At 45.5% G+C, this 20499-nt stretch overlaps 1 protein-coding gene across 2 annotated transcripts in view; it reads right to left on the reverse strand.

Moving 5' to 3' along the window:
* LOC129826333 (tetratricopeptide repeat protein 28-like) overlaps positions 1–20499 on the reverse strand; it is a 255197-nt gene that overhangs the window by 31080 nt on the left and 203618 nt on the right. For both annotated transcript variants that reach the window (XM_055886932.1, XM_055886931.1), the window contains exons 6-9: positions 16978–17774; positions 16232–16776; positions 13218–13741; positions 3440–3549 (exon numbers count right to left, since the gene is read on the reverse strand). In XM_055886932.1, coding sequence (XP_055742907.1) covers positions 3440–3549; positions 13218–13741; positions 16232–16776; positions 16978–17774 — 1976 coding nt within the window. The remainder of the gene's footprint in view (positions 1–3439; positions 3550–13217; positions 13742–16231; positions 16777–16977; positions 17775–20499) is intronic.

The raw sequence follows: 20499 nt of genomic DNA on the forward strand, positions 1-20499 counted from the left end.
TGACATAATTTGAGTCAATTGGAGGTGTACCTGTGGATGTATTTCAAGGCCTACCTTCAAACTCAATGCCTAATTGCTTGACATCATGGGGAAATCAAAAGAAATCAGCCAAGACCTCAATAAAATAATTGTAGACCTCCACAAGTCTGGTTCATCCTTGTGAGCAATTTCCAAATGCCTGAAGGTACCACGTTCATCTGTACAAACAATAGTACGCAAGTATATACACCATGGGACCACGCAGCCATCATACCGCTCAGGGAGGAGACGCGTTCTGTCTCCAACTTATTGTGGGAAGCTTGTGGAAGGCTACCCGAAACATTTGACCCAAGTTAAACAATTTAAAGGCAATGCTACCAAATACTAATTGAGTGTATGTAAACTTCTGACCCACTGGGAATGTGATAAAATAAATAAAAGCTGAAATAAATCATTCTCTCTACTATTCTTCTGACATTTCACATTCTTAAAATAAAGTGGAGATCCTAACTGACCTAAGACAGGGAATTATTACTAGGATTAAATGTCAGGAATTGTGAAAAACTGAGTTTAAATGTTTTTGGCTAAGGTGTATGTAAACCTACGACTTCAACTGTATTTCGCTGAACACTAGATGGTTTCATTTTATTTTTGGCAGTGAAATGAGGCTACTCAGGCGAGAAAAAAACCTCACCCAAATGTATAGCCCCGTTGGAAAATATAAATGGACTGTTTGAAGATATATATACACTACCATTCAAAAGTTTGGGGTCACTTAGAAATATCCTTGTTTTTTAAAGAAAAGCACATTTTTGGTCCATTAAAATAACATTCAATTTATCAGAAATACAGTGTAGACATTAATGTTGTAAATGACTATTGTAGCTAGAAACGGCAGATTTTAATGGAATATCTACATAGGCGTACAGAGGCCCATTATCAGCAACCATCACTCCTGTGTTCCAATGGCACGTTGTGTTAGCTAATCCAAGTTTATCATTTTAAAAGGCTAATTGATAATTAGAAAACCCTTTTGCAATTATGTTAGCACAGGTGAAAACTGTTGTTCTAATTAAAGAAGCAATAAAACTGGCCTTCTTTAGACTAGTTGAGTATCTGGAGCATCAGCACTTGTGGGTTCAATTACAGGCTCAAAATGGCCAAAAACAAAGACCTTTCTTCTGAGAAATGAAGGCTCTTCCATACGAGAAATTGGCAAGAAACTGAAGATCTCATACAACGCTATGTACTCTTCCTTCGCAGAACAGTGCAAACTGTCTCTAACCAGAATAGAAAGAGTGGGAGGCCCCGGTGCACAACTGAGCAAGAGGACAGGTACATTAGAGTGTCTAGTTTGAGAAACATACGCCTCACAAGTCCTCAACTGGGAGCTTCATTATACTACCCGCAAAACACCAACAGTGTCTCAACATCAACAGTGAAGAGGCGACTCCGGGACGCTGGCCTTCTAGGCAGAGTTGCAAAGAAAAAGCCATATCAGAGACTGGCCAATAAAAATAATAGATTAAGATGGGCAAAAGAACACAGACACTGGACAGAGGAACTCTGCCTAGAAGGCCATTTCCTATCGGTAGAGGCTGTCGTCAAGGCTGTTCTTTATCTCCTGCTCTGATCTCGGTAGTCATAGAACCCCTGGCTGAGGCAAAAAAATAAAGTAAAAGTAAATAATACAAATTCCTTATATTAAGCAAACCAGACGGCACCATTTTATTTTTTACATTTTTTTAAATGACAGATAACCAGGGGCAGACTCCAACACACAGACATCATTTACAAATTAAGCATTTGTGTTTAGTGAGTCCACCGGATCAGAGGCAGTAGGGATGACCAAGGATGTTCTCTTGATGAGTGTGTGAATTGGACCCTTTTCTGCTCTGCTAACCATTCACTATACAACGAGTACTTTTGGGTGTCAGGGAAAATGTATGGAGTAAAAAGTGCATTAAGTAAAAGTAAGAGTTGTCAAAAATAGAAATAGTAAAGTAGTGTACAGATACCCCAAAAAACTACTTAAGTAGTACTTTAAAGTATTTTTACTTAGGTACTTTACACCACTGCCCATTTATGAACCAATATAACTGATGATTAACATGACTTTTATCCGACATTTTCACACCATGACAGTTGCACATGTGCGATGCCTGAAATGACTCTCACCATGTCTTTTCCCTTGGGCTACGTTCACCCTCACTGATAGAAGTTATGAGCTGTAAAACATCAAACCCATTACATTCCATCTATTAATCCCATATCCTCTCCAGCAGTGACAAAATGACACCATGTATTCTCACAAATCTGATTGAAGTGTCGTCAGGTAAAATCTCTCCGCCACAGAGAACAAGGCGTAACAGAGTGAGGGTATTGAAAAACATTTGGGTTTAAATGTGCATATAGAGGAACATGGGTTCAAGTCATCTCATTCCAACAGTACGGTTGATGTATGAATGTCAAGTGCAGTAATATTGCATAGTGGGACATAGTGCGCTTAGTAAATCAGCCCTGAAGTGGGTCAGGGTATTTACCAAGGTCATATAGCTATACCACCAGCAGTACCACCCTCCCTGCTTCCTCATGAATAATCATCTCATCTATACTCTGAGGACAACTACGTCCTTTCCTTTTTCCACCAACAACACACCCTACAATGACTGGAGGAAATATCCCAAACATTACTGAATTGCCTGGGAATGAACTGGGGTGTGACAAAATACTGTTGCTTTGGCTAACATCTGTTTGACAGGTTAAGCCTGAGGGGTATGGGGATAAGGTCCTTGTAATAGATGTTGACAGAGAGGAAAGAGAGAAGATAGAGTTTACAGATTCAGGAACTGGATAAACTGAACAGAATTGAGTTGTGTTCAAGCAGAATTGTCTCCTTTGTATCTCTCTCAATTCAATTCAATTCAATTCAAATAGGATTTTATCGGCATGGGAAACATGTGTTTTCATTGCCAAAGCAAGTGAAATAAACAAACAAAAGTGAGGACACAGTAAATATTGCACTCAAAAAGTTTTTTAAAAAGAAAGACTTTTCAAGTGTTATATTATCATCAGCTATGTACAGTGTTTAAGCAATGTGCAAATACTGTAGGAATAGTAGGGGATCTAAATAAACAGATACATATTCGTGGTATGTACAATGTTGTTTCTCTCTCTTTCTCAGAATGACAAACGAGAACAACATGAATAACTGATGACAACACAACTAAAATGGTGGGATGATAACAATCTCTTTAAATCTTAGACAATCCCTTAAACAACCTTCCTTTCGCTCCCTCCATCAGGCCATCTTCTTCTCTCATCGCTCCATCATTTTCACTTTCCTTCTCCTCCCTTTCTATACATGATCTCTCTCTACACATACAGATGTGAGTGTGTAAGTGTAACCCTGTGTAGTGTGTATGTTGTGTGTGAGGAGAGGTTCATGTCAGATGTGTACCTGGTGCTGGGCCTCCTCCAGGTTCCCACTGGCCCACAGAGACAGCCCCAGACGATGGCGGATCTTAGCCTCGTCCTCACGCCGAGCCAGCTGCTCTGCCAGTCGTAGGCCTGGAGAGGGAGGGAGGAAAGAAAGAGAGAGCAAGAGAAATAAAGAGATAGAGAGATAGGGATTATAAATAATTTAGAGCTATGGTCAGGCACTCAGGTATCTTTCAGGGTAACAGATGTAAGCATAGCGTGGTACTGATATTCTGACAGTGAACTGGCTTGAATATTTGGCCTCAGTTGTAAAAATACAACTCAGTCTGGGGCTCTCACACACACACACACGCACGCACGCACACACACACACACACACACACACACACACACACACACACACACACACACACACACACACACACACACACACACACACACACACACACACACACACACACACACACACACACACACACACACACACACTAAGAGGCTGTTAGGGCACTAATCTGGGTACCTAGTAATCAATTGTAAGGATTGAGTGGCTGAGCAAACACAAACACACACTTAATGCTTCTGTATAAAGGATGTGCAGGACTAACCAAACATTCGAGGTTTAATAGAGTGTAGAGACAACACTGCCGTACTCTTCGATTACACACTCATACATTAGAGCAAAGAACCAACACATATCATCCACTTAACCACACACACACTGGAGATACAAAACACAGAGGATAGATACATCCTGTCTTGAAACTCTTTGTGTAGCTCATCACACTGGTCCATAAACTTCCTCTGAGATTCAGCAGAAACACAGGGATATTTTTCCTGTGTTCATTTAGCGTGGCTTTGTCAGATCAGCTGGTGAGAATGCTGTTTGTTTTCCTGTTTCAATCCCTCAAGGGGTGATGCGTATGTCGCATTGTTGCATCTGTACTCAGCCTGCCTGCCGACTGCTTGGTTTCACCCAATTACTGTGATGAAACAGACAGTCCACGGAGGGAAATTATGAAAAAGGACAAAACACTTGGCCACATGTCACATTTGAGGTGCTAACAGCACAGCACGCAAGCTGTGCTTTGAATTGGGCTGCTGACCATGCAAGGCTGTGGATACTAGGTTTATATTAGGTAGAATGATATAGTGTATCCTTTCTATTCTTCTGTGACCAGTGGGAAACACGTTTTTTTTTTTTGGGGGGGGGGGGGGCATTATACACTATACAGTGGGGCAAAAAAGTATTTAGTCAGCCACCAATTGTGAAAGTTCTACCACTTAAAAAGATGAGAGAGGCCTGTAATTTTCATCATAGGTACACTTCAACTATGACAGACAAAATTAGAAAAAAAATCCAGAAAATCACATTGTAGGATTTTTTATGAATTTATTAGCAAATTATGGTGGAAAATATGTATTTGGTCAATAACAAAAGTTTCTCAATACTTTGTTATATACCCTTTGTTGGCAATGACAGAGGTCAAATGTTTTCTGTAAGTCTTCACAAGGTTTTCACACACTGTTGCTGGTATTTTGGCCCATTCCTCCATGCAGATCTCCTTTAGAGCAGTGATGTTTTGGGGCTGTTGCTGGGCAACACAGACTTTCAACTCCCTCCAAAGACTTTCTATGGGGTTGAGATCTGGAGACTGGCTAGGCCACCCTGGGACCTTGAAATGCTTCTTACGAAGCCACTCCTTCGTTGCCCGGGCGGTGTGTTTGGGATCATTGTCATGCTGAAAGACCCAGCCACGTTTCATCTTCAATGCCCTTGATGATGGAAGGATGTTTTCACTCAAAATCTCACAATACATGGCCCCATTCATTTTGTCCTTTACACGGATCAGTCATCCTGGTCCCTTTGCAGAAAAACAGCCCCAAAGCATGATGTTTCCACCCCCATGCTTCACAGTAGGTATGGTGTTCTTTGGATGCAACTCAGCATTCTTTGTCCTCCAAACACGACGAGTTGAGTTTTTACCAAAAGGTTCTATTTTGGTTTCATCTGACCATATGACATTCTCCCAATCTTCTTCTGGATCATCCAAATGCTCTCTAGCAAACTTCAGACAGGCCTGGACATGTACTGGCTTAAGCAGGGGGACACGTCTGGCACTGCAGGATTTGAGTCCCTGGCGGCGTAGTGTGTTACTGATGGTAGGCTTTGTTACTTTGGTCCCAGCTCTCTGCAGGTCACTCACTAGGTCCCTCCGTGTGGTTCAGGGATTTTTGCTCACCGTTCTTGTGATCATTTTGACCCCACGGGGTGAGATCTTGCGTGGAGCCCCAGATCGAGGGAGATTATCAGTGGTCTTGTATGTCTTCCATTTCCTAATAATTGCTCCCACAGTTGATTTCTTCAAACCAAGCTGCTTACCTATTGCAGATTCAGTCTTCCCAGCCTGGTGCAGGTCTACAATTTTGTTTCTGGTGTACTTTGACAGCTCTTTGGTCTTGGCCATAGTGGAGTTTGGAGTGTGACTGTTTGAGGTTGTGGACAGGTGTCTTTTATACTGATAACAAGTTCAAACAGGTGCCATTAATACAGGTAACGAGTGGAGGACAGAGGAGCCCCTTAAAAAAGAAGTTACAGGTCTGTGAGAGCCAGAAATCTTGCTTGTTTGTAGGTGACCAAATACTTATTTTCCACCATAATTTGCAAATAAATTTATTAAAAATCCTACAATGTGATTTTCTAGATTTTTTTTCTCATTTTGTCTGTCATGGTTGAAGTGTACCTATGATGACAATTACAGGCCTCTCTCATCTTTTTAAGTGGGAGAACTTGCACAATTGGTGGCTGACTAAATATTTTTTTGCCCCACTGTATATACAAAAGTATGTGGACACCCCTTCAAATTTACATTTACATTTAAGTCATTTAGCAGACGCTCTTATCCAGAGCGACTTACAAGTACATACATCCATACTTTTTTTTGTACTGGCCCCCCGTGGGAAACGAACCCACAACCCTGGCGTTGCAAGCACCATGCTCTACCAACTGAGCCACACGGGGCCCAGAAAAGCTGTGTCAGAAGAGGGATATGAACCCTCGCCTCCAGTCGGAGACCAGAATGAGTGAATTCGGCTATTTCAGGCACACCCGTTGCTGACAGGTGTATAAAATCGAGCACACAGTCATGCAATCTCCATAGACAAACATTGGCAGTAGAATGACCTTACTGAAGAGTTCAGTGGCTTTCAACGTGGCACCGTCAAATTTCTGCCCTGCTAGAGATGCCACGCCCAACTGCAAGTGGTGTTATTGTGAAGTAAAAACATCTATGAGCAACAACAGGTCAGCAGCGAAGTGGTAGGCCACACAAGCTCACAGAACGGGATCGTCTGTCCTCGAATGCAACACCCACAACTGAGTTCCAAACTGCCTCTGGAAGCAACATCAGCACAAGAACTGTTCGTCGGGAGTTTCATGAAATGGGTTTCCATGGCCGAGCAGCCACACACAAGCCTAAGATCACCATGCGCAATTCCATGCGTCGGCTAGAGTGGTGTAAAGCTCACCGCAATTGGTCTCTGGAGCAGTGGAAACGCGCTCCCTTGAGTGATGAATCACGCTTCACCATCTGGCAGTCCGACGGACAAATCTGGGTTTGGCGGATGCCAGGACAATGCTACCTGCCCCAATGCATAGTGCCAACTGTAAAGTTTGGTGGAGGAGGAATAATGGTCTGGGGCTGTTTTTCTTGGTTCGGGCTAGGCCATTTAGTTCCAGGGAAAGGAAATCTTAACACTACAGCATACAATGCCATTCTAGACGATTTTGTTCTTCCAACTTTGTTACAACAGTTTGGGGAAGGTCCTGTTTCAGCATGACAATGCCCTCGTGCATAAAGTGATGTCCAAACAGAAATGGTTTTTTTGAGATCGGTGTGGAAGAACTTGACTGGCCAGCACAGAGCTCTGATATCAACCCCATCGAACACATTTGGGATGAATTGGAACAGCGACTGTGAGTCAGGCCTAATCGCCCAACGTCAGTGCCCGACGTCACTAATGCTCTTGTGGCTGAATGGAAGCAAGTCCCCGCAGCAATGTTTCGACATCTAGTGGAAATCCTTCCCAGAAGAGTGGAGGCTATTATAGCAGCAAAGGGGGGACCAACTCCATATTAATGCCCATGATTTTGGAATGAGATGTTTGATGAGCAGGTGTCCATATACTTTTGGTCATGTAATGTATCAAGTGGCCCTCGTCTCACTCTCTCTGCGTTTCCAGACATTCCTGAGAGCGTCACCAGGAAGGAACACCCAACCTCGTATTCCACCAGGCCCCCATGGTTGGGGTCAATACCATTTACATTCCAGTCAATTCAGTAGGTAAACAAACATTCCGATTCCAATTCCAATTCTTCTCAATGAGGAAAATTTGAATTGAAGTTTGGTTCACTTTTTGAATTGACTGGAATTGAAATGGAGTTGACCCCCACCCTGCCAGGCCCAGCAGCACAGCACATATCTCCCCCCCAGACATCTGCACTGCTCTGTGAGTACACCTTCAGAGAGGCGGGCGCCTTTGAAGCCTGCAACACTTCCCCTCTCTCCTTAAGGGCTCAGACACACAAACAGTGTTTGCTAGCCGAGAGTACTTAGCACCTCTGAACGTAATTTGCAAACCAAGAATTGTAGAATTGTGTGAAAAATGTTGGCAATCAGACGTCTACAGCAGGTGGTCCCTAAAACACACCACAACAATTATCAACAGACGAACGTGAGATCCACAATCGGTGCGATGTGTGTGAGCATTTACATCCCTCCATAACCCCATCTCCCTCTCTGCCCTCTTTCTCCCTCCTCCAGCTTTCTTCCTTTCTTTCAGAATCTCTCTCTTTCTCCCTCTCTGTGTGTGACTGGCCTCCTCTAGTCTCAGTAACCCATTTCATCTTGACAGCTGTGGCAGCACTAGCAGGGACAACTCAGGTCTCATTAGTGTCGGGAGCTTGAGAGAGAAAACGGATCGAAATCACCCTCACCCTTCACTTCTCTAACTCCATCTCTCTGAGTCACACTCACTCACACTCTCTCTCTCTCTCTCTCTCTTTCTCTGAGTTATATGACGAGGACTTATGATGATGCTTTAAAAGCAATTGAAAAACCTGCATGTTTTGCATACCGCACCAACAGATCCATTGATGACACGATAGCTACTGCACTGCAAACTGCCCTATCCCACCTGGACAAGAGGATTACCTATGTGAGAATACTGTTCATTGACTACAACTCGGTTTTCAACATCATAGTGCCCTCCAAGCTCTAGTGCCCTGGGACTAAACCCCTCCCTATGCAACTGGGTCCTAGATTTCCTGACGGGTCGCCCCCAGGTGGTGAGGCTAGGCAACAACATCTCCTTCACGCTGATCCTTAACACAATGGCCCCCCAGGGGTGTGTGCTCAGCCCCTTCCTATACCCCCTGTTCACCCACGACTACAACTCTAATATCAAGTTTGCTGACGACACAACAGTGGTATGCCTTATCACCAACAATGTCGAGACAGCCTACAGGGAAGAGGTTAGTACCCTGGCAGAGTGGTGCAGAGAGATCCCACTCCTCTCCACATCGAATCCACATCGACGCGGCCGCAGTGGAGAGGGTCAAAAGCTTCACCAAGGACCTGAAATGGTCCCACCACATCGACACCGCTGTGAAAAAGGTGCAACAGCGCCTCTTCAACCTCAGGAGTCTAAAGAAATTCTGCATTGCCCCTAAGATCCTCACAAACTTCTACAGATACACCATCGAGAGCATTCTGTCGGGCTGCATCACCGCCTGCTGCACTGCCCGCAACCGCATGGCTCTCCAGAGGGTGGTGTGGTCAGCCCAACGCATCACTGGGGGCATCAATGCCCGCCCTCTAAAACATCTACAGCACCTGGTGTCATAGGAAGTTCAAGAAGATCATCAAGGACCTCAGCCACCCAAGCCACAGCCTGTTCACCCTGCTACCATCTAGCAGACTTAAGACAGTACAGGTGTATCAAAGCCGGCACCAAGAGACTGAAAAACAGTTTACATACTATTTTACCCACTTTATTTGTATGCACTGTATTCTAGTCATGGCTCATTCTATATAACTACTGCTGTACACAGCTTATCTATTCATATACTGCCCATACTGTCTATTCACACCATTTAGATACATATTTATATTCCGGACTCTGACATTGTTCGTTCTGATATTTCTGATATACACTCCAGTGTAGATATACACTCCAGTGTAGATTTGGCCTTGTGTTTTAGGTTATTGTCATACTGAAAGGTGAACTCATCTCTGTGAGTGTCACCAGTGTCTGGTGGAAAGCAGACTGAACCAGATTTCCCTCTAGAATTTTGCCTGTGCGTAGCTTCATTAAATTTGTTTTTTATCCTGAAAAACTCCCCAGTCCTTAACAATTACAAGCATACCCATAATGCAGCCACCACTATGCTTGAAAATATGGAGGGTGGTACTCAGTAATGTGTTATTTTGGGATTTTCCAGTGAATTGCTTTGCCACATTTTTTGCAGTATTACTTTAGTGCCTTGTTGCAAACATGATGGATGTTTAAGAATATTATTCTGTACAGTCTTCCTTCTATTCACTCTGTGTCACGTTCCTGACCTGTTTTCTCTTATTTTGTATGTGTTTATTGGTCAGGGCGTGAGCTGGGTGGGCATTTCTATGTGTTGTGTTTCTATGTTGGGTTAAAGGGTTAATTGACCTTGTATGGCTCTCAATCAGAGACAGGTGTTTTCGTTTTCCTCTGACTGAGAGACATACATAGGGAGGTTGTTTCTCACTGTTTGTTTGTGGGTGATTGTCTCCTGTGTCGTCCGTGTCTGTACCATACGGGACTGTTTGGCTGTTCATTCGTTTGATGTAGTCTGTTCCTGTCCGTGAGTTCTACGTGTAGTTATGTAAGTTCATGTTCAGGTTTCGTCTACGTCGTTTTCTTATTTTGTAATTTTCCAAGTGTTTTCGTATTCGTCTTTGTATTTCAAATAAATTCATTTATGTCTACTTACCTCGCTGCGTATTGGTCCACCGATCCTTCTCTCCTCTCCTCGTCCGAGGAAGAGGAAGACGACAGCCTTTACACTCTGCCAATTAGGTCAGTATTGTGGAGTAACTACAATGTTGTTGATCCATCCTCAGTTTTCTCCTTTCACAGCCATTAAACTCTAACTGTTTTAAAGTCACCATTGGCCTCACGGTGAAATTCCTGAGCGGCTTCTTTCCTCTCTGACAACTGATATAGGAAGGACGCCTGTATCTTTGTAGTGACTGGGTGTATTGATACACCATCCAAGTTATTCATTTCACCATGTTCAAAAGGACATTCAATGTGTGCTTTTTTTGTTTGTTTTACCCATCTCCAATAGGTCTCCTTCATTGCGAGGCATTGAAAAACCTCCCTGGTCTTCATGTTTGAATGTGTGGTTGAAATTCACTGCTGGACTGAGGGACCTTACAGGTGTGTGTGATACAGAGATGAGGTAGTCATAAAATCATGTTAAACACTATTATTGCACAAAGAGTCCATGCAACTTATTATGTGACTTGTTAAGCACATTTCTACTCCTGAACTTATTTAGGCTTGCCATAACAAAGGGGTTGAATACTTATTGACTCAAGACATTTTTTTTTTTTTTTTTACCTTTATTTAACTAGGCAAGTCAGTTAAGAACAAATTCTTATTTTCAATGACGGCCTAGGAACAGTGGGTTAACTGCCTGTTCAGGGGCAGAACGACAGATTTGTACCTTGTCAGCTCGTAGATTTGAACTTGCAACCTTCCGGTTACTAGTCCAACGCTCTAACCACTAGGCTACGCTGCCGCCACTAGGCTACGCTGCCGCCACTAGGCTACGCTGCCGCCACTAGGCTACGCTGCCGCCACTAGGCTACGCTGCCGCCACTAGGCTACGCTGCCGCCACTAGGCTACGCTGCCGCCACTAGGCTACGCTGCCGCCACTAGGCTACGCTGCCGCCACTAGGCTACGCTGCCGCCCCATTTCAGCTTTCCATTTTTATCCATAAAAAATGTAAAAACTGTTACACTTTGACATTATGAGGTATTGTGTGTAGGCCAGTGATAAAACATATCTCAATTTAATACATTTTAAATTCAGGCTGTAAGACAACAAAATGTGAAAAAAGTCAAGGGGTGTGAACACTGTGTCTGAATCGTGTCCTCTCTCCATCTCTTTTCACATGCTTCCCTCTCTTTATGTTCTCTGCCCTAACTTCTGTGTCACTCTCGTGCCATCACTGTCAGTGTGACTGTCACTATGTGTGCATTTGGTGTGCCCTGCAGGCACAGTCACATAGTGGTGGCTGAATGAGGAAGTGATGGTGGCTCTGTGACTGGCTACACTATGAAGAGCAACTAGAGACCACTTTAATGGCTGCCTGACAGCTGGTGAAGAGATTCACTACAGCTCCGGGGGCCCATGCACCCTTTGACTTTACACACACACATGCTTGCAGCAGGGCGATACACACTCCTGTATAAATACACACACACACACAAGGCATTGTGACTGTAAAGAGAATAAAGCCTCACAAAGTGTTACCTAATTATAAATTATATGATGAAAATACTGCAGGCATTAAATCTGCTGTGTCTCTCCCCCTGCTGCTGTGAGGCATGTACACACACACACACACACACACATACACATACACATACACACACACACAAAGTCACACGCGTTGCTGAAGTCACATGCTGTCACTATAGGCACTCAAGTGGAGCTCCTTTCCTAGGCCTCCTTCCAATTAATCTTTTTCAGGATACAAAAACAAAAAAACAAGCGTGCGGCATAAAAATAAGAAAAAAAAGGAAAACAGAAGAAAAAAAACGTGGCAACTTTTTGGTCTGGGTAGGTTGGCTAGAAATAATTGGCTGTCAAGGATAGGAAAAGTAGTAGTGTGCTTTTTTATAGCTGGACCAAAGAACAATACAAGGACAGAGCAGGGGACAGTAAGAGGACAGGGAAGAGATAGAGTGGCCTGCCTCCTTTGTTTCCATTAAAACCCAACAAGCAGGGCTGGAACAATGTCTAGGTCACTACAAGCACTGGTGGCTTGGAGGAGAGGAGATGATCATTCTCCCTGTATGCAAACAGGCTTTGGGGAGTAATGTCCTGGGTGTGCCTCTGCATAACGGCTGCTAATGGCACTGATGGCCACGCCCCCTACAGCTCTCTCGGAGTCCTGCAAGCTGTTTCTTGTCACGTTCTACCTATGACAATTAATCCCTACACTGTTATTGACATAATGAATTTTAGAGAGCCAAGGCTGCAGCTTTTAATTTCGCCATCATCTGTAGAGGACAATGAAGCGTGAGAAGCAGGAGTCTACCAGCCACAGTGTGTGAAAAGATCCTTTGGCAGCTCATTTGAAAGTGGATATAGGTGTGAAGAATGGCAGTCTGTAAACATGCTAAATGCCTCGGCATGCAGCACGGGGATGAGCTCACACACACACACACACACACACACACACACACACACACACACACACACACACACACACACACACATCCTCATACAAGCTAATAAAAAACAGACGACCACACACAGAAAAAATGTAGCATCACAAAATATAAGCTTTTTAAAAAAAAATGCCGCTCTTGGTAGAATTATACTTGGCTCTACTTCAAGATAATTCATGCCTGTCAGATATATATTCAATCTCCGTTGGAAGCTGTCACAACACCATTCATGTCACTAAAGTCTACATATCTATATGAGTATCCCCCCTTCCTCCTATTCCCCAACCCCGCTGCTCACCTTCCTGCAGGTACATGACAGCCTGTGAGTAGTTCTGCAGTGCGTGGTGTGTCCTCCCCAGACTGCCGTAGGCCAGGGTCTTGGCCGCCAGGTCGTTGGTCTGAGCTGCAACACTTAGATGCTGCTCCTGGAACACCACTGCACGCTCATAGTTGCCTAGCGACTCGTAGGTGAGGCCCAGGTTGCCATAGGCACGGCCCTGTCGGGCGGGCCTGCCCGTCTCCTCTGCGATCTCCAGGTCACTCTGGTGGCAGCGCAGGGCCGTCTCGTATTCCCCCATGGACTGGTAGACCACGCCCAGGCCACAGCTGGCGTCGCCCTCTAGTGATCGGTCCTGGGTGTCGCGGGCGATGCCTAGCTGGCGCTCCAGACAGGATATGGCCTGTTCATAGTTCCCCAACTGGCTGTGGAGCGCCCCCAGCTCCCCGTAGGCCTGGGCCTTCCCTCCACACTCCCCCAACTCATGGGCCACCACCAGACGCTTCTCAAAACACACCAGGGACTGCTGCAGGTTACCCATCGCCCTGCAGGGGGAGACACAGAGAGTCAGGGCTTGACGAGGGAAAGTCAAACAGTAGGGAAGGACGGAGATATGCAGGGTCAACTAGGCAGGATATATTATATGCCTACTAGAACGGCCTGTAATCGCCATCTGCTCCTCAATATGAACAAACAGACTCGTGCCACAGAGACTGTGTCCTCCAAGTGCACTCCTCTCACAGTAACCCTGTTCCTCTCTCTGCTTATCTCCTATCAGGGGGATAGTAGAACAGCTATAATCTAATCTGCACATATGACCACACTGTGCTATTACGGAAGAATGAGAAACACACATCACATTTGCCAAGCTCGGCATCGTTTCAGGGAGAATGAATATTCAGATACCCAACAAAAAGCACGGCAGATGACTCTCTGAGGACTGTGTGTGTGTGTGTGTGTGTGTGTGTGTGTGTGTGTGTGTGTGTGTGTGTGTGTGTGTGTGTAGGGGAAGAGACAAGGGGCTGCAGGGGAATGAGGCAGGGCTGATGGGTTAATGATGCAATGGGTTGGGGGGTGCTAGATAATATAATTCACCCTCCACTTGGCCTAGATTAGAGGGATGTCACATGGACGATACAGGTCCTGTCTCTCTCTGTGAATAGGCCTACACATCGACTAAGACCTGCATTCATACCCAGGTTTTGTTCTCTTGAACACTCCGCACCGAAACACTGCAAATAGACAATTTTCACATTCACAGGCGGAGCAATAACTGCCGGATGTCGCTTGAAAAGGACCATTAAAAGAATAAAAAGGCTTTAGCTTAATTAATGTTCTCTTTTAAAGAGAGCTGGTTCACTAAAGGCTCTGGGAGAGGGAGAGAGGGAGAGAGAGAGAGAGAGAGAGAGAGAGAGAGAGAGAGAGCGAGCCAGAGAGAGAGAGAGAGAGAGATACAGAGAGACAGAGACAGAGACAGAGAGAGAGACAGAGACAGAGAGAGAGAGAGAGAGAAAGACAGAGAGACAGAGAGAGAGAGAGAGAGAGAGAGAGAGATACAGAGAGACAGAGACAGAGAGAGAGACAGAGACAGAGAGAGAGAGAAAGACAGAGAGACAGAGAGACAGAGAGAGAGAGATACAGAGAGACAGAGACAGAGAGAGAGAGAGAGAGAGAGAGAGAGAGAGGAAGTGAGGAAGGTGTCTGATGTATATTCTTCACCTCTCAGCTCTTGCATGGCTAATGCAGGGTTCTGTCTGATTGTTATGGTGGCATGTTGATGATGCACAATAAGGGGAAAAATCATCTCTGAAATTAGGATTCCATTGCTGCTGCCGTGTTTTGTTTCACACCGTATTCTCACAGGATGTTATCAGCTCTCAGACACACACAGGGGAGAGAGAAAGAGAAGAAAAGAGACAGAATGTAAAAGGTTGTCTTGAATTAACTGCAGTTCCCCCGGTTTCAGACGTCTGTCAGCCAAAGCCTCTTTGCATACAGATCAGCTGGGGGCCAGTAGGCTCAGTGCTGAAGCAGCTAGCACCAGCCTCACTGAGCCTCCCGATCCACAACACCGACCGTCAAGGTGTCTCTAAACTAGGGTGGTCCTGGAAATGCAAGCGCTAACACAAGCAGGAAAACAGCAGCAGGCACAAAAAGAAAAAAGATTATGCAAAGCAGGATTACTATGATTATTAGTAATACCCAGTCAAAGCAAATGATCTGTCACAGCAACAACCAGAGGAAATTGATATCGGCAACTTATTCAAAGGCAGAATGGCTTTCTGCTCGCAACGGTAGCTTAGGAGTGTATTTGAAATATGATGCCTTGCTTTTAAATGTTATTCAAACGAGAAAAATACTAATTAAAGTTCTATATATATATTTTCCTCAGCAGTACTCTTCTTCTATGATTAGGATATTAGCTGTTCACAACAGGCAGTAAGAGATGTCATGGTTTTAGTGCTTTCATCCAACCACAGATTTTCACTCCAGAGCTAAAGCAGGGTTTTTGTGCTGCAGAGACACCATGTATACCCAAGACAATCCTTTAGTGACACTTTAGTCCAATCACTACTTCAAGAGGTCATTTGGACAGATGGCACAGCTTGCCTAGAACACTATCTAAGTAACTCATTCAGTTAAAACCAGGAGTCACTACAGGGGTACTCAACTACTATTTGAGAAGGTTCGGTCACACAAATGTCCTGGGTGGCAAAGGGCAGGATGGATATTTTCTTTATTGGCGTGGTAACAAACCTCCACGGATGCAACTCCAAACTGTCCACACCCCTCTTGTTGGCAGAAAGAAAATGTAGCCGTTTTTAAGCTTATTCCTGCAATTCTACACATTTTGCCATGTTTTATGTGTGTTCATTTGATACCTGAGTGACAAAACAAAATCAATGAGGCCCCCATGGGCACATAATCTAAATAAGCATAACTGACCTACTTAGTGACCTGATAGGAAGCTATAACCAGTCATGTTACAGGTTTCTAAGGATGGCTAGTAAGGGCTACTGAGAGATGTCACTGACCTGTGTCCATTCCCCAGGCCTCGGTAGGCCTTCTCCTGGTCCTGCATCCGGTTAAGGCTCTGGGCCACAGACAGGTACTGGTCATAGTATTTAATGGCCTCTTCAAAGTCCCCTAGAGCCTCGTAACAGTCTCCCAGGTTACCATAGGCCCTACCCCGGTCCAGCACGGCCTCGTTGCCACTCAGCTGCTGCAGGGTGGCCAACTGCTGCTCCAGGTAGCCTATAGCCTCCTCCATCACCCCTACGTTCATCTTGGTGATGCCCATGTTGCCGTAGACCTGGGCCTCTACCCCCGGGTCCTTCAGTCTGCGGCCCAGCTCTAGCTGCTCCTCGTAGCTCTTGAAGGCCATGGCATACTTCCCCAGAGCCATGTAGACGGCTGCCAGGTGGCCGTGGGCTTTACACTCCCCAGGCACATCGCCCAGCTCCTGATACACCTCCAGCTCCTGGGTGTGGTAGCCCAGCGCCTTGTCGTACTTCTGCACCAGTCTGTAGGTGGCACCCAGGGCCGCGTAGGCACAGGCCTCCATCCTGCGCTCCTTCACCTGATACAAAGCACAGATAGGATTTCAGTGCATCAGCAAATATTCAACATCAACAGCCTTACATAAACAGCACTGCCTTGCAAAATCAATGGAGTGCTGGACTTACAGTATATAAAGTTAATCTCTCTTACTGTATGCAGACAAAGTGGAGACCTTTCCTGTGACTATGACAGATTAAAAACAGGAGCCAGAAAATCTCACCTGGTGAGCCAGGGCCAGCTGCTGCTCATAGAATTGGATAGCTCCAGTCACGTCCTTCTTGCAGACAAAGATGTCCCCTAGGTTGCCCAGGGCTCTGAAGCGGGCCTGTGCATTATTAAGAGACTGGGCTAGAGAGAGCAGGTACTTCTGACACTCCTCTGCCTTTGTGAAGTCACCCAGAGCCTTGAAGGCCAGTCCCAGGTTACAGTAGGCCTTGGCCTGGCTCAGCTTGTCATGCAGGTCCTTAGCCAGAGCCAGGTCCTGCTCATAGTACTTGACAGCGTCCTGGTAGCTTCCCAGGCAGTAGTGGGCGTAGCCCAAGTTGTGGCAGACTTTCCCCTCACTCTCCATGTCCTGGAGGTCAGGGGACAAGCGGAGGTACTGCTCGTAGTAGGGCACGGCTTGGGGGAACTCTCCCCGGGAGCAGTGGAAGTTCCCCAAATTGCCGAGGGCGCGGGCCTCGCTCTGGACGTCTCGCAGCTCACGGGCGATATTGAGGTGGTTCTGGTAGTGCTGCAGGGCGCGGTCGTGGGCCCCCAGGGCCTGGTAGGCCACGGCCAGGTTACCATGGGTGGAGGCCTGTGAGGCCCGGTCATTGACCTCCATGGAGATCTGTAGCTCCTGGCGGTGGTAGCGTACGGCCTGGTCAAAGGCCCCCAGCGCGTTGTAGGCATTGCCCATGTTACCGTAGGCCCGGCCCTGGGCAGCATAGTCACTGAGCTCCTGGGTGATGGAGAGGTGGGTTTTGTGGAGTTTCAGTGCAGTCTCATAGTCTCCTTTCATCTGGTGGATAATGCCTGTGGATTATGGAAAGGAGAGGAGAGGGAAGTGACAAGATTATCATCCCATTCACAGGAAATCAGGAGAGTTTACTTTGAGTGCCTCATCAGACAGCCACACTATTTAGAAAGCAAGTAATTCAATAGTTCAAATATGCTCTCTGCTGAGCCAGCTCACACAGCAAACATTCCACGTAAAAAATATGATCATTAAAATGGAGCACATTCACACAGCTTTATAATTACATCAAAACGGAATCATTAGATTTTTTAAACTGTCCTTCATGATTGTGTCTTGGAAGAAAATAAGCAAAACCAACAACTTTTCCACTGGGACTGAAACAACAGAGGGAGAAAGAGAGAGAGAGAAAGAGAGCGGGCAGAGCCGATCGAAAGCTGAGCAAACAACTTCTAAAAAATGAGATGAATGTAGAGAACCAATCAATAACTTAGGACTCTGTGCATTGAGCATTTATCTGTTAGAAAATATCATCCTCCTGAAAACAAAAGCTTTGCCCTGCAGCCAGCATGCACGTCCACACACAGCAGTGTCAATCTATCTATCTACCTTCCTTTCCTCTGAGACACACACTGGGCTTTGAGTCCCTCTGTCTGTTGTCACCCAGCTTTCCATAAACTCATAATTAAACTAATATCAGAGCGCTGTGGCTCCCTGGAGCGGGGGAACAGAGAAAGAGAGTAGGGGATGACCGCAGGCTGATGGACGGAGCCAGAGCTGGGGAGGACAGCCCACCACAGGGCTAATGATCACTCACCATAGAGAGAGAGGAACATATGGAGGGGCGTGGCGTGGTGGCGGAGCAGCCATTCATCTAACAGGCCTGGCTAACTGTGTCTCTTCTGCGTCAGCATCAGTGTGCGATAATGGGCCTGGGAGAGGAACCAGCCCCAACCCGCCGCACCACTCAGAGGGCACTGGGATGGGGACGGGGCCAGCCTGGGCTGGGGTGTGTGGGAAACAGGGAGGACGGGAGAGGGGGGCATTTATGGGTTGTGGTGGGAACTTGATGGTGCCATTGGGATTAGCTACCACCATGTGTGTCACTGTTTTCTGACTTTTCCCTACCAGAACTTTCCACAGTACTGGTGCACGCAGTGGCTAAGTAAACAGAGGGATACAAACTAAACAGCCAACTTAACAGACCCAAAATGATATGACTTCTGTCGCTGTAGATGTGGAGGCATGGCCATTAGAGTTGCTTGTTCAGTTAAAAGCCTTGTATTAGGCCTTTGAGATGCCTGACTAGCAGCCCTGCCATTCTGTTGGTCTCTCGTTTGTCCTTATACAGTTTCAGGATTCTCTAACGCAGCCCTTTTTTTGGGCTGCCAGATTTGGAGGAATAGAAGAGGAGTGGTTTAAATTAAGCTGTGATGAAAAGGGCTTTTTAAATACATTTGATTGATTGATTATAAATACAGTTGATCGATAGAAAGTTCAGGTGAAAGAAGAGGTAAATATTTGATCTTGTTTGTAAATCCAGGTATCAAGGAAAGGGGGTTACGGACACAAGGTACATTAGATGGCAACAAAAAATAACCTTTGAATAGGTTTTCTTTGATTTGCATAGCCCATAGATAGTGGCGTAAATAACCCCAATCCATAGATGGGCTCACTTTTATGATGATTCACACACAGTTTTACAGTGGAAAGGAAACCCCACAGATGAGGTGGATCAGTAGCGCAGTATTGTTGATCTATGTGGTTCTGTCTTCAGGTTAATGTGTCATAGTCTTACCTGGCCCAGTAATCATCAGGTCATCCTCACCTGAAGGAATTAATATGATAAGAATTCTCCAGAAAAAAAATAACAAGAGACAGGGCAATGCCTGATACAATATGGATTATTAACATACAGTATGTAGAATTGATAAACTGCTCCTAACTCTATTATTATGACAAATGGTATAGGCATTATAGGCTTTTGACATTTGAGGTCAGACAGTTACAGTAGACTGACATTGGCACCTCACATATCATGGACAGAGCCCAGCCAAGCCCGGGCTCAGAGCATGTTAACATTCACGGCAGGCTGGTCGGAGGAGCAATGACAACCTTTTCCCTCTTCAAAGTCATTGCCAAGATTATGCCCTCCCTTTGGAGCTTATCCCACAGAGGGTATAATGCCTATTGATGTATCACCAGCAAACATGGCCCCAGGCCTCCCCTGAGTCCCCTGCTGGAGGCTAAAATTGGAGCTGGAGCTGGGGCTTCAAGGCTGGGGTGGGGGCTGGGGAGAAAGACTGGAGTTGGAGCAGGAAGAGATGAGGACCATGGACTAGGGCTAGTCCTAAGGCTGTGCCCGGGGCCAGACAAGGGGTCAGAAAACAATCTCTGTCTCTTCCACATTGTAAGAGGATTACAAGAACCCCTGGGTATGATAGTAAATAATAGCATGTTCTGCGCCTCAGGTGGCAAATGGTGTTGGTACACAAACCAGATGGAGATGACGGAGATGGTTGGACAGCTAGATAAGAAATGGGAAATGATAGATACACTGATTTCAAATGACCCCACCAAGAAGTTATTCTTAGAGAAAGGAGATTGACTTCTGTTGATCCTTGTTATGCCCATGCAATGATAAGCATTTCTCTCAGACTGCACACTAAGCTTTGTTATGTTACATATATTGGCTATAGCCCAGAGGTTATTTGAGTCTGCAGCTCCATAATTCCCATCTGCACAGTGAGCACTTGAGACAATGACTGCGAAAAAGAGGGATCA

Source organism: Salvelinus fontinalis, chromosome 28 (genome assembly GCF_029448725.1).
Source record: "Salvelinus fontinalis isolate EN_2023a chromosome 28, ASM2944872v1, whole genome shotgun sequence".
NCBI classification, from domain to species: domain Eukaryota; kingdom Metazoa; phylum Chordata; class Actinopteri; order Salmoniformes; family Salmonidae; genus Salvelinus; species Salvelinus fontinalis.